At 45.8% G+C, this 13,661-nt stretch overlaps 1 protein-coding gene across 1 annotated transcript in view; it reads right to left on the bottom strand.

The window, feature by feature from the left end:
* The window catches only part of LCTL (lactase like), a 40,540-nt gene that overhangs the window by 12,423 nt on the left and 14,456 nt on the right, over positions 1-13,661 (bottom strand). Inside the window, exon 8 of the mRNA XM_040414301.1 lies at positions 13,569-13,623. Within this exon, the coding sequence (XP_040270235.1) occupies positions 13,569-13,623 (55 nt within the window). The remainder of the gene's footprint in view (positions 1-13,568; positions 13,624-13,661) is intronic.

The following is a 13,661-nucleotide window of genomic DNA, read 5'->3' on the forward strand; positions in this document are numbered from 1 at the left end:
GAGGGAATAGGGAGGGGTTGTAACAGACCCACAGGGGAGGAACGAAGAGTCTTATTGCGGGCACAGACCGCGCACGAGGAGATGTACCTCTTGATGTCCTCCTTGTATGTTGGCCACCAGAAGGAGCGGGAGAGAAGCTCCTGGGTCTTTTTTATGCCAAAATGGCCGGCCAGCTTGGAGTCATGGTTGAATTTGAGCACTTCGAGCCGTGCGATTTCTGGTACATATAGTTGTAGGTTCTGATGAAACCAATGACCGTTCTTAAACGTAAGGCTGATATTCCTTATGGGGTGGGCGAGGAAGGGGTCATTTTCGTATCCTTCTTTGATTGTGCCCAGGAGTTCTTTAGAGTAGGTGGCCCCTACGACCCTTCTCTCGGGTAAGATGTTATTTTGGCCCTTGTTACTCTGTGAGGGCTCGGAAAACATTCTGGAGAGGGCGTCAGCCTTGACGTTTTTTGATCCAGGGCGATAGGTGATGAGATAGTTGAAGCGGGAAAAGAATAGGCTCCATCTGGCCTGTCTGGCTGAGAGTCTCTTAGCGCTGCGGATGAACTCGAGGTTCTTGTGGTCAGTTAGTACAATTATGGGGTTGGTGGCTCCCTCCAGCAGGTGTCTCCACTCGGAGAAGGCATCCTTGATCGCCAGCAGTTCTTTGTTCCCGATGTCATAGTTCTTCTCGGAGGGGGACATCTGGCGGGAGAAATATGCGCACGGGTGTAATAGCATCCTCTCCCCTGTCCGTTGTGACAAAACTGCCCCCACCGCAGAGTCTGATGCATCCACTTCAACTGTAAATGGGAGCTCGGGGTTCGGGTGGATTAGGATTGGGGCAGAAGTGAAGAGGAGTTTCAACTTGGTGAAGGCCTCCTGGGCCTCGGGTGTCCAGGAGAAGGGGACTGCCTTCTTGGTGAGTTGGGTGATTGGTGATATGACCTTGGAGAAGTTCCGGATAAACTTCCGATAGAAGTTGGCGAAGCCAATGAATCTTTGTATCTCCTTCTCGTTTTTCGGAATGGGCCAGTTCATCACAGCTTGGACCTTCCCCGGGTCCATACTTAGGCCCTCTGGGGAGATGATGTATCCGAGGAACTGAGTGGTGGTTCGCTCAAACTCGCATTTCTCTAGCTTGATATAGAGAGAGTTCTGTCTGAGTCTCTGCAGTACCCTGCGGACGTGTTCGCGGTGCTGCTCGAGGTCTTCAGAGAAGATCAAGATGTCGTCCAGGTAAACGACTACAAACAGATCCAGCATGTCCCTGAGGACGTCGTTAATGAAGTGCTGGAAGGTGGCGGGAGCATTGCAGAGTCCGAAAGGCATGACCAGGTACTCGAAATGACCATAACGTGTCCGGAAGGCGGTCTTCCATTCGTCCCCAGGGCGGATTCGGACGAGGTTGTAGGCCCCTCGAAGGTCGAGTTTGGTGAAGATCTTCGCTTCCCGGAGTCTCTCAAGGAGTTCGGAAATCAGTGGGAGTGGGTACCGGTTTTTTACGGTTATGTCATTAAGCTTTCTGTAGTCTATGCAGGGACGCAGGGAGGAGTCTTTTTTCTCTACGAAGAAAAAGGGGGCTCCCGCGGGGGAGGTGGAGGGCCGGATGAACCCCTTCCTCAGGTCCTCGTCCAGGTACTCTTTCAGGGCCTTGAGTTCAGGCTCTGAGAGGGAGTAGATACTGCCAAAGGGTATTTCGGCCCCGGGCAACAGTTCTATAGGGCAGTCATAGGGTCGGTGTGGTGGCAGCTTGTCTGCGTTTTTCTTGTCGCAGACATCCTGGAACTCACGGTATTGAGGGGGTAGCAGATCCTTGACGGATAGTTTGAGATGGTGGTGTCTTCGGGTGGAAGGACGGGTTTGTGGGAGCAATTTAGCGTGCAGAACTCGGATGGGAATCGTATGCAGCGGGTTTCCCAGTCCACCGAGGGGTTGTGGGTGGTCAACCATGGGATGCCCAAGATCACTGGGAACTTCGGGGAGGCGATCAGAGAGAAGTGGATCTTTTCACGGTGATCAGGTTCAATGAGGAGTTGTAGTTCGGTGGTCTCGTGAGTGGCCGGCCCCGAGGAGAGTGGGGATCCGTCGACGGTTTCCAGGTCAACGGGGGCTGCCTTGATTGTCAGTGGAATGTTCTTTTCGCGGGCGAAGGTTAGGTCCATGAAGTTGCCTCCCGCCCCGGAGTCTAACATCGCTGAACAGGGGAGTTGTCGCCCCTCAATGTCGATGAGGATGGGGACGATGAAGTGGGATCCATGAGCCGCCGTGTTGTTATTTTCCGGGGCTGCTGGCGGGGTTGGAGTCTGTGGTTGCTCCTTTAGCTCCGTGACGGCAATAGTCTTTCGGATCTTATGAGGACATTTGATGGCAAAATGACCCGGCTCCCCACAGTAGAGGCAGAGGTTTTCGGCCAGCCTTCTCTCCTTCTCAGCTGTGGATAGAGACCTACGTAGAGCGTCAACCTGCATAGGTTCAGTTACTGACTGGGGGTCGCGCTGGGCGGTGGAAGAGAAGGAGTAAGTGGGTCTGTGGTCCGAGGACCAGAGTCTTTCTTTCTTCCTCTCGGAGAGTCTTTGATCTATCCGGATGCATAACTGAATGAAGTCATCCAGATCGTCCGGGGCCTCAACTCTGGCGAGTTCGTCCTTTATTAATTCTGACAGGCCTCGCCGGAATTGGCTTCTCTGTGCCGCTGGGTTCCAGGTGGTGTCCGTGACCCAACGGCGAAACTCGGCGGTGTATTCGGCGACGGAGCGTCTCCCTTGCCGCAGACCATGTAGTCGCGCCTCGGCTGTCGCACAGCGGTTGGGGTCATCGAAGACTTGGCTCATGGCGGTGATAAAGTTGTTTAGGTTGTCCAGGAGCTGACTGTTAGTCTCCACGTATGGTGATGCCCATGCTAATGCTTCATCCGTCAGGAGATTGACCACGAATAGCACCTTCTTTTTCTCAGTGGTGAAGGGGGCCGGGTACATCTGAAAATAGATGCGGCATTGGTTTAGAAACCCCCGATACTGGCGTCTGTCGCCGCTGAATCTTGATGGGAGTGGCATGCGGGTGTCTGCGGGCGCGCCGCGAACGTCCAGGAGTTGCCTCTGTAGTTCAATAATCTCCCTCTGTTGGCTTTGGACTACGCCTTGGAGCTGGGCAAATTTCTCCTGAAATGTAGTACCAAAATCTTGAAGTTCGGAGACCTGCTTACGCAGAGTGGCCATTGCGGACTCCATAGTGAGGCTGATTATTCTGTAACAGTCCTGTACTGAGGCTCACCTGAGTCAGAGGACCGCTGGCTGGAGGTAGGAGTGGAGCCCAGTGGCAAGGACCGCAGGCAGGTAGTAGGTGCAGGAAGTCTGGCAGAGGCGTAGTCGGTAGGCAGGCAGTGGGTCAGGGCAGGCGGCAGTAAGCGTAGTCAGACAATCCTGATGGCAACGGTGGTAGCAGTTCAGTAGGTAGGGTCAAGCAGAAGAGTAGTCGGTAGGCAGGCGGTGGGTCAGGGCAGGCGGCAGTAAGCGTAGTCAGACAATCCGGATGGCAACGGTGGTAGCAGTTCAGTAGGTAGGGTCAAGCAGAAGAGTAGTCGGTAGGCAATTCCTGGTCAGCAGTGGACTTCCAGTTGTAGCAGGAGCAGCGGAAGAGGAGAAGCTTGATCAAGGCTCAGGAGCTCAATATTCAGCAAACTGGAGTGCAAGGGGCTGGACTTAAATAGGGAAGTACCAGGTGTGGGGAATCAAGGGTAATGAGCAAGGCTTGGCAAGACTGAGGTTAACTAATAGGCTTCAGGGAGGAATGTCCAGAGAGGACGGTAGCCTAGTAAGCAGGGCTACCGCCTGGGATGTGGCTGGTCACGGGTTCGAATCCCGACAGTAAGTGACGGCAGGGCAACCCAGGGAGAAGGCAGGGACAGTTCCCAGGTGTCCCTGCCTACTAAATCGCTGTATACACAGCGCTCAACGAGCGCTGTGTATACAGATCAGGAAGCGCTATGCACTTCCTGGCCTGGTGGTCATGTGACCGTCGGGGTCGGGAGAGTGCAGGAGCTGTCGGGTCTTCTACAGACCTCGATCAGCCCTGCACTGAGGCTGTACAGCATTGTGTTCTGCTGTACAGCCTCTCTGGGGGCTGTATTTCCCCTGTAACTGGGGCTACTTATGTCAGCTCCAGTTACAGGAGAAATCAATGGTGAAAAAAAAGTGAACGTAAATGTCCCCCAGAGGTCTTGCATGACCTTTTGGTTGGACATAAAGTGTAAAAAAAAAAAAGGTTTCACATATAAAAAAAGAAAAATTCCCCAATTAAGTAATAAATAATAAAAAGTTAAAAATAGAAAAAAAAATAGACATATTTGTTATTGCCGCGTCCGTAACGACCGGCTCTATAAATATATTGCATGATCCACCCCGTCCAATAAACACCATAAAAAAAAACTGTCAAAAAAAGCAATTTTTGTCTTCTTACATCACAAAAAGTGCAACTCCAAGTGATCAAAAAGGCGTATGTCCCACAAAATAGTACCAATAAAACCGTCACTTCATCCCGCAAAAAATGAGCCCCTACATAATAAAATCACTTAAAAAAAAAAAAAAAACTATAGCTCTCAGAACATGGAGACATTAAAACATAATTTTTTTGTTTCAAAAATGCTATTATTGTGTTAAAGTGAAATAAATAAAAAAAAAGTATACATATTAGGTATCGCTGCATCCGTAACAACCAGCTCTATAAAAAATATTGCATGACCATAGTACCAATCAGTCACCTTATCCCGCAATAAATGAGATCCTACGTAAGACAATTGGTAAATAAACTGACACTCAGACAATGGAGACTCTAAAATGTTTTTTTTTCCCTTACGCCAATGACAGCACCCTTGAGAGACCGCCTCCATCCAGGACAGGAAACAGGAACTTTCGTGGAGAGCTCTTAAGGAGGAGCATGGCCCCTAGACCACCAGTTCCTGTTTCCTGTCCTAGGGATAGGACAGCTTTGTGAAGAGAAAAGGATATTAGGCTGCAGGGCCCCCGTATTGAGGCCGAGAAGGGTTACCTGGTTCGGCGTAAGCCTCCTCTAGGAGCCGCTGAAGTAAGTCTGGGCTGTCTTCTGGGGTCCTGGAAATTTTTTCACGCTGGTGCTCTGCTGCAGTCCCGGTCGCACTGTGAGGTGCGACCGGCACGCCGACGCTTCCTGGCAGTGCTCAGGGGGGCCGGGGCCTCCCTCTCCTTCCTCTAGCTGGTACGGGCATCCAAGAGGGCCGAAATCTCGCGCGACAAGCGAGAACCGGAAGTGCCTGACACGACTTCCAATGTTTGGAACGCACGCAGCATGCTTTCCGGAAGTAGGAAGTGAATTCCCTACAAATAGGCCGTAACAAGCACCAACAGGGACCCGACCGAGCGAATCCATACTCCCTGGAGCGCGCGGTCAGAAGCAGGCCAGCCAGCCTACAGAGGGCCCGGTTTCTCCTCTGGAAGACTCTCTATCCTATGTCTACTATGGAGGATGAGAGTGGACAGCGCGCTGAACTGCAGGAGGGTCATGAAGTCAGACAAGTACTCCTGGTGGGGTAAGGGGGATCGTTCCCCAGCCTTTTTTATTTCCCTATGATGCTAAGGCATTCTTTTTCTCGTCTTGATTTTTAGACAGTAAAAGAGGGGCCTAGAAAGGCTATCTCAAAGACCAGAGGGAAAGAATGTGCCATGTGTAAAAAGAAGCTTGCCCCCTCCTGGACAAAGATGTTATGTCAACATTGTGTCGACAAGGTGGTGGAAGAGGAGTCCCCATCCCTACTTCAAAATATTAGATATATGGTGAAATCTGAAGTATCGGATTCCATGAAAGTATTTAAAAAGAGCCTCCCTTCCGTAATCTCGGGCAAACAAGGCACGGCTACTAAGGCGTCAGATTCGGATTAGTCAGAAGAAAGTAAGCTAGGAGAAATCTTAGATAGCTCGGACTCGTCGGAGGATGAGGAAACCACAGGCAGGCCACTTTTTTCTCCTGATGATACGGAGGCTTTACTAAAGGCAATCCGTGCTACTATGAAGGTTGATTAATCCAGAGATCCGAAATCCGTTCAGGATATTATGTTCGGCGATCTAGGACAGAGAAAATCCAGAGTTTTTACCGTAAATGAAAACATAAAAGTCTTAATCCAAAAGGAGTGGAAAAAAACCTGATAAAAAATTTTTGGTTCCAAAAAATGTAAAAAGGAAATATCCTTTTGATGAGGCGGACTCTGTTAATTGGGACAGGCCTCCTAAACTGGATGCACCTGTTGCTAAAATCTCTAAAAAGTCGGCCTTACCATTTGAGGACCTTGGCACCCTTAAGGACCTTATGGATAAACGAGCTGACGTTTACCTGAAAAAAGTTTGGAAGACCTCAGCGCAGATGCGCTGAAATTGAATGCTAGGTCAGCCGCACTCTCTAACTCAGCAAGGAGAGCTATCTGGCTTAGAGGATGGTCTGGAGACACAGGATCTGAAAATAAACTTTGTGCCATACCTTGTCAGGTACCTTGTTATCTTTTTGGGTCTGTTTTATATGACCTTTTGGATAAGGCGTCCGATAGTTAAAAAAAAAAAAAGGATTCCCCGTCTCCAGACCCCCTAAAAAGCAGCATTTTTTTTCGGAAGAACAAAAGGGAATTTTATAACGGGCAGAGAAAGGATTTCAGAGGAGGAAATAAAAATAGAAAAGACAAAGCTTTCCTGTTCAATTCCCAATCTTCCTCAGTTTCCAGACCCACTCAACAATGACGGTTTCTCTCCTGTGGGCGGCAGACTCTCTCGTTTCCTTGACACTTGGGAGGAAATCTCCTCAAGCCTCTGGATTTTGGGCATTATAAGGGAAGGTTTTCATCTGGAGTTTGTCTCTCGTCCACCGGTGAGATTCAAAGTCACAGACATCTTAAGAGATTCGGTAAAAAACCTAGCTTTGCAACAGGAGATTCTTTCTCTTTTAGAGAAAAATGCCCTGGTTCCAGTACCAGAGTCAGAGAAAGGAAAAGGTTTTTATTCTTCCCTCTTTCTGGTTCCCAAACCAGATGGCACGTTCAGAACAATTATAAACTTAAAAGATCTAAATCAGTTTCTCTCTTACAAAAAGTTCAGAATGGAGTCAATTTCAGTCAGTTTTAAAACATCTATTCGAGGGCTGCTTCATGGCCACAATAGATATAAGAGATGCATATTACCATATCCCAATTCACACAGACTATCAAAAATATCTGAGTCGCAGTTTCAATAGAGAATCAGATTCATCACTTACAATATACAGGGAGTGCAGAATTATTAGGCAAGTTGTATTTTTGAGGATTCATTTTATTATTGAACAACAACCATGTTCTCAATGAACCCAAAAAACTCATTAATATCAAAGCTGAATATTTTTGGAAGTAGTTTTTAGTTTGTTTTTAGTTTTAGCTATTTTAGGGGGATATCTGTGTGTGCAGGTGACTATTACTGTGCATAATTATTAGGCAACTTAACAAAAAACAAATATATACCCATTTCAATTATTTATTTTTACCAGTGAAACCAATATAACATCTCAACATTCACAAATATACATTTCTGACATTCAAAAACAAAACAAAAACAAATCAGTGACCAATATAGCCACCTTTCTTTGCAAGGACACTCAAAAGCCTGCCATCCATGGATTCTGTCAGTGTTTTGATCTGTTCACCATCAACATTGCGTGCAGCAGCAACCACAGCCTCCCAGACACTGTTCAGAGAGGTGTACTGTTTTCCCTCCTTGTAAATCTCACATTTGATGATGGACCACAGGTTCTCAATGGGGTTCAGATCAGGTGAACAAGGAGGCCATGTCATTAGATTTTCTTCTTTTATACCCTTTCTTGCCAGCCACGCTGTGGAGTACTTGGACGCGTGTGATGGAGCATTGTCCTGCATGAAAATCATGTTTTTCTTGAAGGATGCAGACTTCTTCCTGTACCACTGCTTGAAGAAGGTGTCTTCCAGAAACTGACAGTAGGACTGGGAGTTGAGCTTGACTCCATCCTCAACCCGAAAAGGCCCCACAAGCTCATCTTTGATGATACCAGCGCAAACCAGTACTCCACCTCCACCTTGCTGGCGTCTGAGTCGGACTGGAGCTCTCTGCCCTTTACCAATCCAGCCACGGGCCCATCCATCTGGCCCATCAAGACTCACTCATTTCATCAGTCCATAAAACCTTAGAAAAATCAGTCTTGAGATATTTCTTGGCCCAGTCTTGACGTTTCAGCTTGTGTGTCTTGTTCAGTGGTGGTCGTCTTTCAGCCTTTCTTACCTTGGCCATGTCTCTGAGTATTGCACACCTTGTGCTTTTGGGCACTCCAGTGATGTTGCAGCTCTGAAATATGGCCAAACTGGTGGCAAGTGGCATCTTGGCAGCTGCACGCTTGACTTTTCTCAGTTCATGGGCAGTTATTTTGCGCCTTGGTTTTTCCACACACTTCTTGCGACCCTGTTGACTATTTTGAATGAAACGCTTGATTGTTCGATGATCACGCTTCAGAAGCTTTGCAATTTTAAGAGTGCTGCATCCCTCTGCAAGATATCTCACTATTTTTGACTTTTCTGAGCCTGTCAAGTCCTTCTTTTGACCCATTTTGCCAAAGGAAAGGAAGTTGCCTAATAATTATGCACACCTAATATAGGGTGTTGATGTCATTAGACCACACCCCTTCTCATTACAGAGATGCACATCACCTAATATGCTTAATTGGTAGTAGGCTTTCAAGCCTATACAGCTTGGAGTAAGACAACATGCATAAAGAGGATGATGTGGTCAAAATACTCATTTGCCTAATAATTCTGCACGCAGTGTACAGCTCTTCCATTTGCAATTTCTCAGGCTCCCAGACTCTTCACAAAAGTAATGGCAGAAGTCATGGCCCACATAAGAGAAAGAGACATTCTAGTAATTCCGTATCTAGACGATCTTTTGGTGGTAGCAGAGTCAAAGAATCGTCTGGACATGGATCTCAAAGAGGTGGTGCGGATCCTAGAAAAACTCGGTTAGCGAATAAACTGGGGAAAATCGCAGCTAATAGCCTCCCAAAAATGTGTTTTTCTAGGAATGATCCTGGACTCAGAGAAATCATGTTGTACCCTTCCCCAGAACAAGATACAGAAATTAACAGAAGGAGTTCAATCCCTGATAGTGGCAAAGAACCGTACTATCAGGCAGTCAATGGCGGTGCACCACTCCCACTCACACCTCAGGTAATTCAATCTTTACGCTGGTGGCTGAATCCTTTAAATCTGTCCCAAAGTCTCCCTTGCAATCCACAGAATTTTGTAACCCTTACCACAGATGCAAGTCCTTTCGGCTGGGGGGCCTATTGTCAGGGAAACTTACGACAAGGGGTTTGGAAAAAGGAGGAGAGTCAAGACTCTCAAAACATGAGAGAACTGAGAGCAGTTCTTTTTGCCTTAAAATAATTCCTTCCTTTACTTCAGGGGAAAGCTCTAAAGATTTTTTCGGATAACGCCACAGTCGTATTCTATTTGAACAGACAAGGAGGAACCAAATCAGAAAGTATTATGTTGTTGGCCGCAGACATTGTTTTTCTTATAATACCTTGCGTTCCGTTTAGCAGGGCCGTACATCTAAAAGAAACGGAAAACAAGGTAGCAGATTTCTTAAGCAGAAACACACTGGACCAGGGGGAATGGTGTCTGAATCAAAAAATCTTCGACCAAATAACTCGCCTCTGGGGTCGTCCACAACTAGATTTGTTTGCAACCAGGGTGAACAGAAAATGCCAACTTTTCTTTTCCCTCAGGTCAAGAGACTCACCAACGGGGATAGATGCCTTCTCCCTCCATTGGCTGGATCAGCTACTCTACGCCTTTCTTCTGTTAAGGCTCCTTCCAAGGTTTCTTCAAAAACTAAGACAAGAACGGACGAGAGTGATCCTGATTGCTCCATTTTGGCCTCGAAGAACCTGGTTCACCTGGTTGAGGAAACTCTCCCTAGCAGACCCTTGGATTCTCCGGGAGAGGCAAGATCTTTTGTTTCAAGGCCCTGTCGTCCACCCGAATGTAAAACAATTGGATCTAACAGCATGGCTCTTGAGGGGGAAATCCTAGAGCGAAGAGGCCTATCCAAGAAAGTAGTTTCTACCTTGCTATCTTGCAGAAAGGTTACCTCCTCAATTTACCTCAGAATTTGGAAGACCTTCCAAAAATTCTCTAAGGATCCGGTGAATCCCTTAAATCCTCCTCCTATGTGTAAGATCTTTTTTTTACAAGCCGGTCATGAGAAGAATTTGAGGCCTAGCACTCTCAAGGTACAGGTATCTGCCCTAAGTGCCTTTTTTAACTTCCCTATCGCTAACCATCCCTGGGTTAGGAGATTTTTTTAAAGCGATCAGAAGAGTCAGACCGATACTCGGACCCTCGGTTTCCCCCTGGGACCTCAACTTAGTCCTCACTAGCCTCATGGAGCCTCCTTTTGAACCGTTACAGGACTTATCTATAAAACTTTCCTTCAAAACTGCCTTCCTGGTGGAGATCACCTCAGCCAGAAGAGTGGGGGAAATTTCAGCTTGTTCAACATCCCCACCTTATACTAACATCTTGGATGACAGGGTACTTATTAAACCAGACCCTTCCTTTCTGCCGAAGGTAGTTTCTATGTTCCATAGAACACAGGACATTTTCCTTCCCTCTCTGTGCCAAAATCCAAACAATGAAAAAGAGAAGAAGCTCCATTGCTTAGATGTGAAAAGATGTCTATCCCATTACTTGGACGTTACTAGTCGATGGAGAAAGACCTCTAAGCTTTTTATTCAATTTAGTGGAAAAAATAAGGGTCTCTCAGCCTCTCCTAAATCACTTTCCAGATGGATTGTAAGCGCCATTACTTTGGCCTATTCTTCAGCCGGGAAAACTCCTCCGGAAGGTTTTGGTGCTCATTCCACCAGATCAGTTTCTACTTCTTGGGCAGAGAGGGCTGATGCTTCCTTGGAACAGATTTGTAGAGCAGCCACATGGCAGTCTCTGGGTACCTTTTTTCGTCATTACAGACCAGACCTAGGCTCTAGAGAGCAGCTAGCTTTTGGTAGGAAAGTCCTCCAGGCAGTAGTCCCCCCCTAAAAAGTATTACTATTCTAGTCGTCTCTCAAGGGTGCTGTCATGGGCGTAAGGGAAATTTAAGATTACACTCACCGCTAATCACTTTTCCATAAGCCCATGACAGCACCCGGGGTTTATTCCCGCCCTATATAGATAAAATGTATAAATATCTTTATATATGTATATACACAATAAAAAAAAATATATATATACACAAAATATATATTAAAAAAAAAAGTGTGTTTTAGGACAAGTTCTCGCGATTAACTGGTGGTCTAGGGGCCATTCTCCTCCTTAAGAGCGCTCCACAAAAGTTCCTGTTTCCTGTCCTGGATGGAGGCGGTCTCTCAAGGGTGCTGTCATGGGCTTATGGAAAAGTGATTACCGGTGAGTGTAATCTTACATTTTCTTCAAAAATGCTATTATTGTGTTAAAGTGAAATAAAAATAAGTATACATATTAGGTATTTCTGCATCCGTAACAACCAGCTCTAAAAAAAATATCACATGACCTAACCCCTCAGGTAAACACCGTAAAAAAAAAAAAAACAGTGCCAAAAAAAACAAACATTTTTTGTCACCTAACATCACATAAAGTGCAACACCAAGCAATCAAAAAGGCGTATGCCCCCCAAAATAGGAGCAATCAAATCGTCACCTCATCCTGCAAAAAATGAGATCCTAACTAAGACAATCGGTCCAAAAATAAAAAAGCTATGGCTCTCAGACTATGGAGACACTAAAACATAATTTTTTTGGTTTAAAAAATGCTATTGTGTGAAACTTAAATAAATAAGAAAAAGTATACATATTAAGTATTGCCACGTCCGTAACGATCTGCTCTATAAAAATTTCACATGACCTAACCCCTCAGGTGAACGCTGTAAAAATAAATAAAAACTGTGCTAAAACAACAAATTTTTTGGTCCCCTTTCCCCATAAAGTGAAATAATGAATGATCAACTCTTCCTACAAAAAACGAGCCAGACGATCGGCAGAAAAATAAAAAAAAATCAGTTTACTACCACATGTGGGGTGTTTCTGTAAACCGCAGAATCCGGATAATAAATATAAAGTTTTGTTTGGCTGTTAACTCTCGATGTGTTAAAGAAAAAAATGGATTAAATGGAAAATCTGCCAAAAAGGGTTAACAAAGTTTTTAAAATCAGTTTTGAATACCTTGAGGGGTGTAGTTTCTACAATGGGATCATTTATGGAGGGTTTCCACTATGTAAGCCCCACATTTTCTATATTTCATGAGGTATGCCCTTTTGTTTGCCAAGTCTTTTGTGCTGTCCACACATAGGTCTTACCTATAAAATGGCTGCTGATGGGGGGGGGGGGGGGGGGTCATGTGATCAAGCAAATCACCTCAATGTGATGTTTCTTCTGTTCAAATACACTGCGCCTGTCATCCGTACTTGCACTGTTGTGAGTTTAGTGCAGTTGCAGTGCTATTGAACAGAGGAGACATCAAATGATGGTAATTTAGGCTACTTTCACACTCGCGTTTGGTGCGGATCCGTCTTGTATATGCACAGACGGATCCGCACCAATAATGCAAACGCTTGTACATTGAAAGTCAATGGGGGACAGATCCGTTTTCAATTGCACCATATTGTGTCATTGAAGTACGGATCCGTCCCCATTGACTTACATTGTAAGTCAAGACGGATCCGTTTGGCTCCGCATAGTCAGACGGTCACCAAAATGCTGCAAGCTGTGTTTTAGTGACCGTTTAAAAAAACGCAACGGAGACCAAAAACGCAGCCAAATTGATGCATTCTGAATGAATCCTTATCCATTCAGAATGCATTGGGGCTGAACTGATCCGTTTTGGGCCGCTTGTGAGAGCCCTGAAACGGATTTCACAAGCAGACCCAGGAACGCTAGTGTGAAAGTAGCCTTACCTGGTCACATGACCCTCCATCAGCAGCCATTTTGTGGACAAGACCTCAGTGTGGACAGCACAAAATAATTGGCAAACAAAGGAGCATAACTTATGAAATATAGAAAATGGTGTAGAATTTTAAAAAGGCTATATTAGTGTCATCTTACATACAGCTTCGTCACAAGCAGCCAGAGAGTGGCCACCCCCTTTAACGTACACTCCTGGTTCTGCCTTAAGTTCCCTTTATGCGGTCTGAGAATTGAACACATCATCACTAACGAGGTCATCAGTAATAAATACCTGGAACCCCCTTTAATCTAATCTTCTATATTTATGAAAATGATTCTCTTTCTTTTCTCGAAATAGTGGTAGAGTTTTTTTACTCAAATTAATGCTGCAGCATAAGAAACATATCACTCGCCTATGAGCTGGATTCATAGTCCGGTTGCTAGGTATACACTTCCTAACAACCCATTTTTCAATAGGGCTGTCAGGCAGAGTGTCCCTAGCAACAAATCAGCTGTATTAACCATATTGTGTAATCGGGTGAGAACAGTCCAGTTCATTTTTAGTATAGTGTAACAGTAAATGGTTCATACCTTTCTGTCTGCTGCGCCAGTGCTTGTTATAACTGTGCCATACTTTGGCATGTGCCTGCAATATATAAAAATCTGGTTAAAAGCAGACAAAGC

This window comes from Bufo bufo, chromosome 1, assembly GCF_905171765.1.
Source record: "Bufo bufo chromosome 1, aBufBuf1.1, whole genome shotgun sequence".
Taxonomy (NCBI): Eukaryota; Metazoa; Chordata; class Amphibia; order Anura; family Bufonidae; genus Bufo; species Bufo bufo.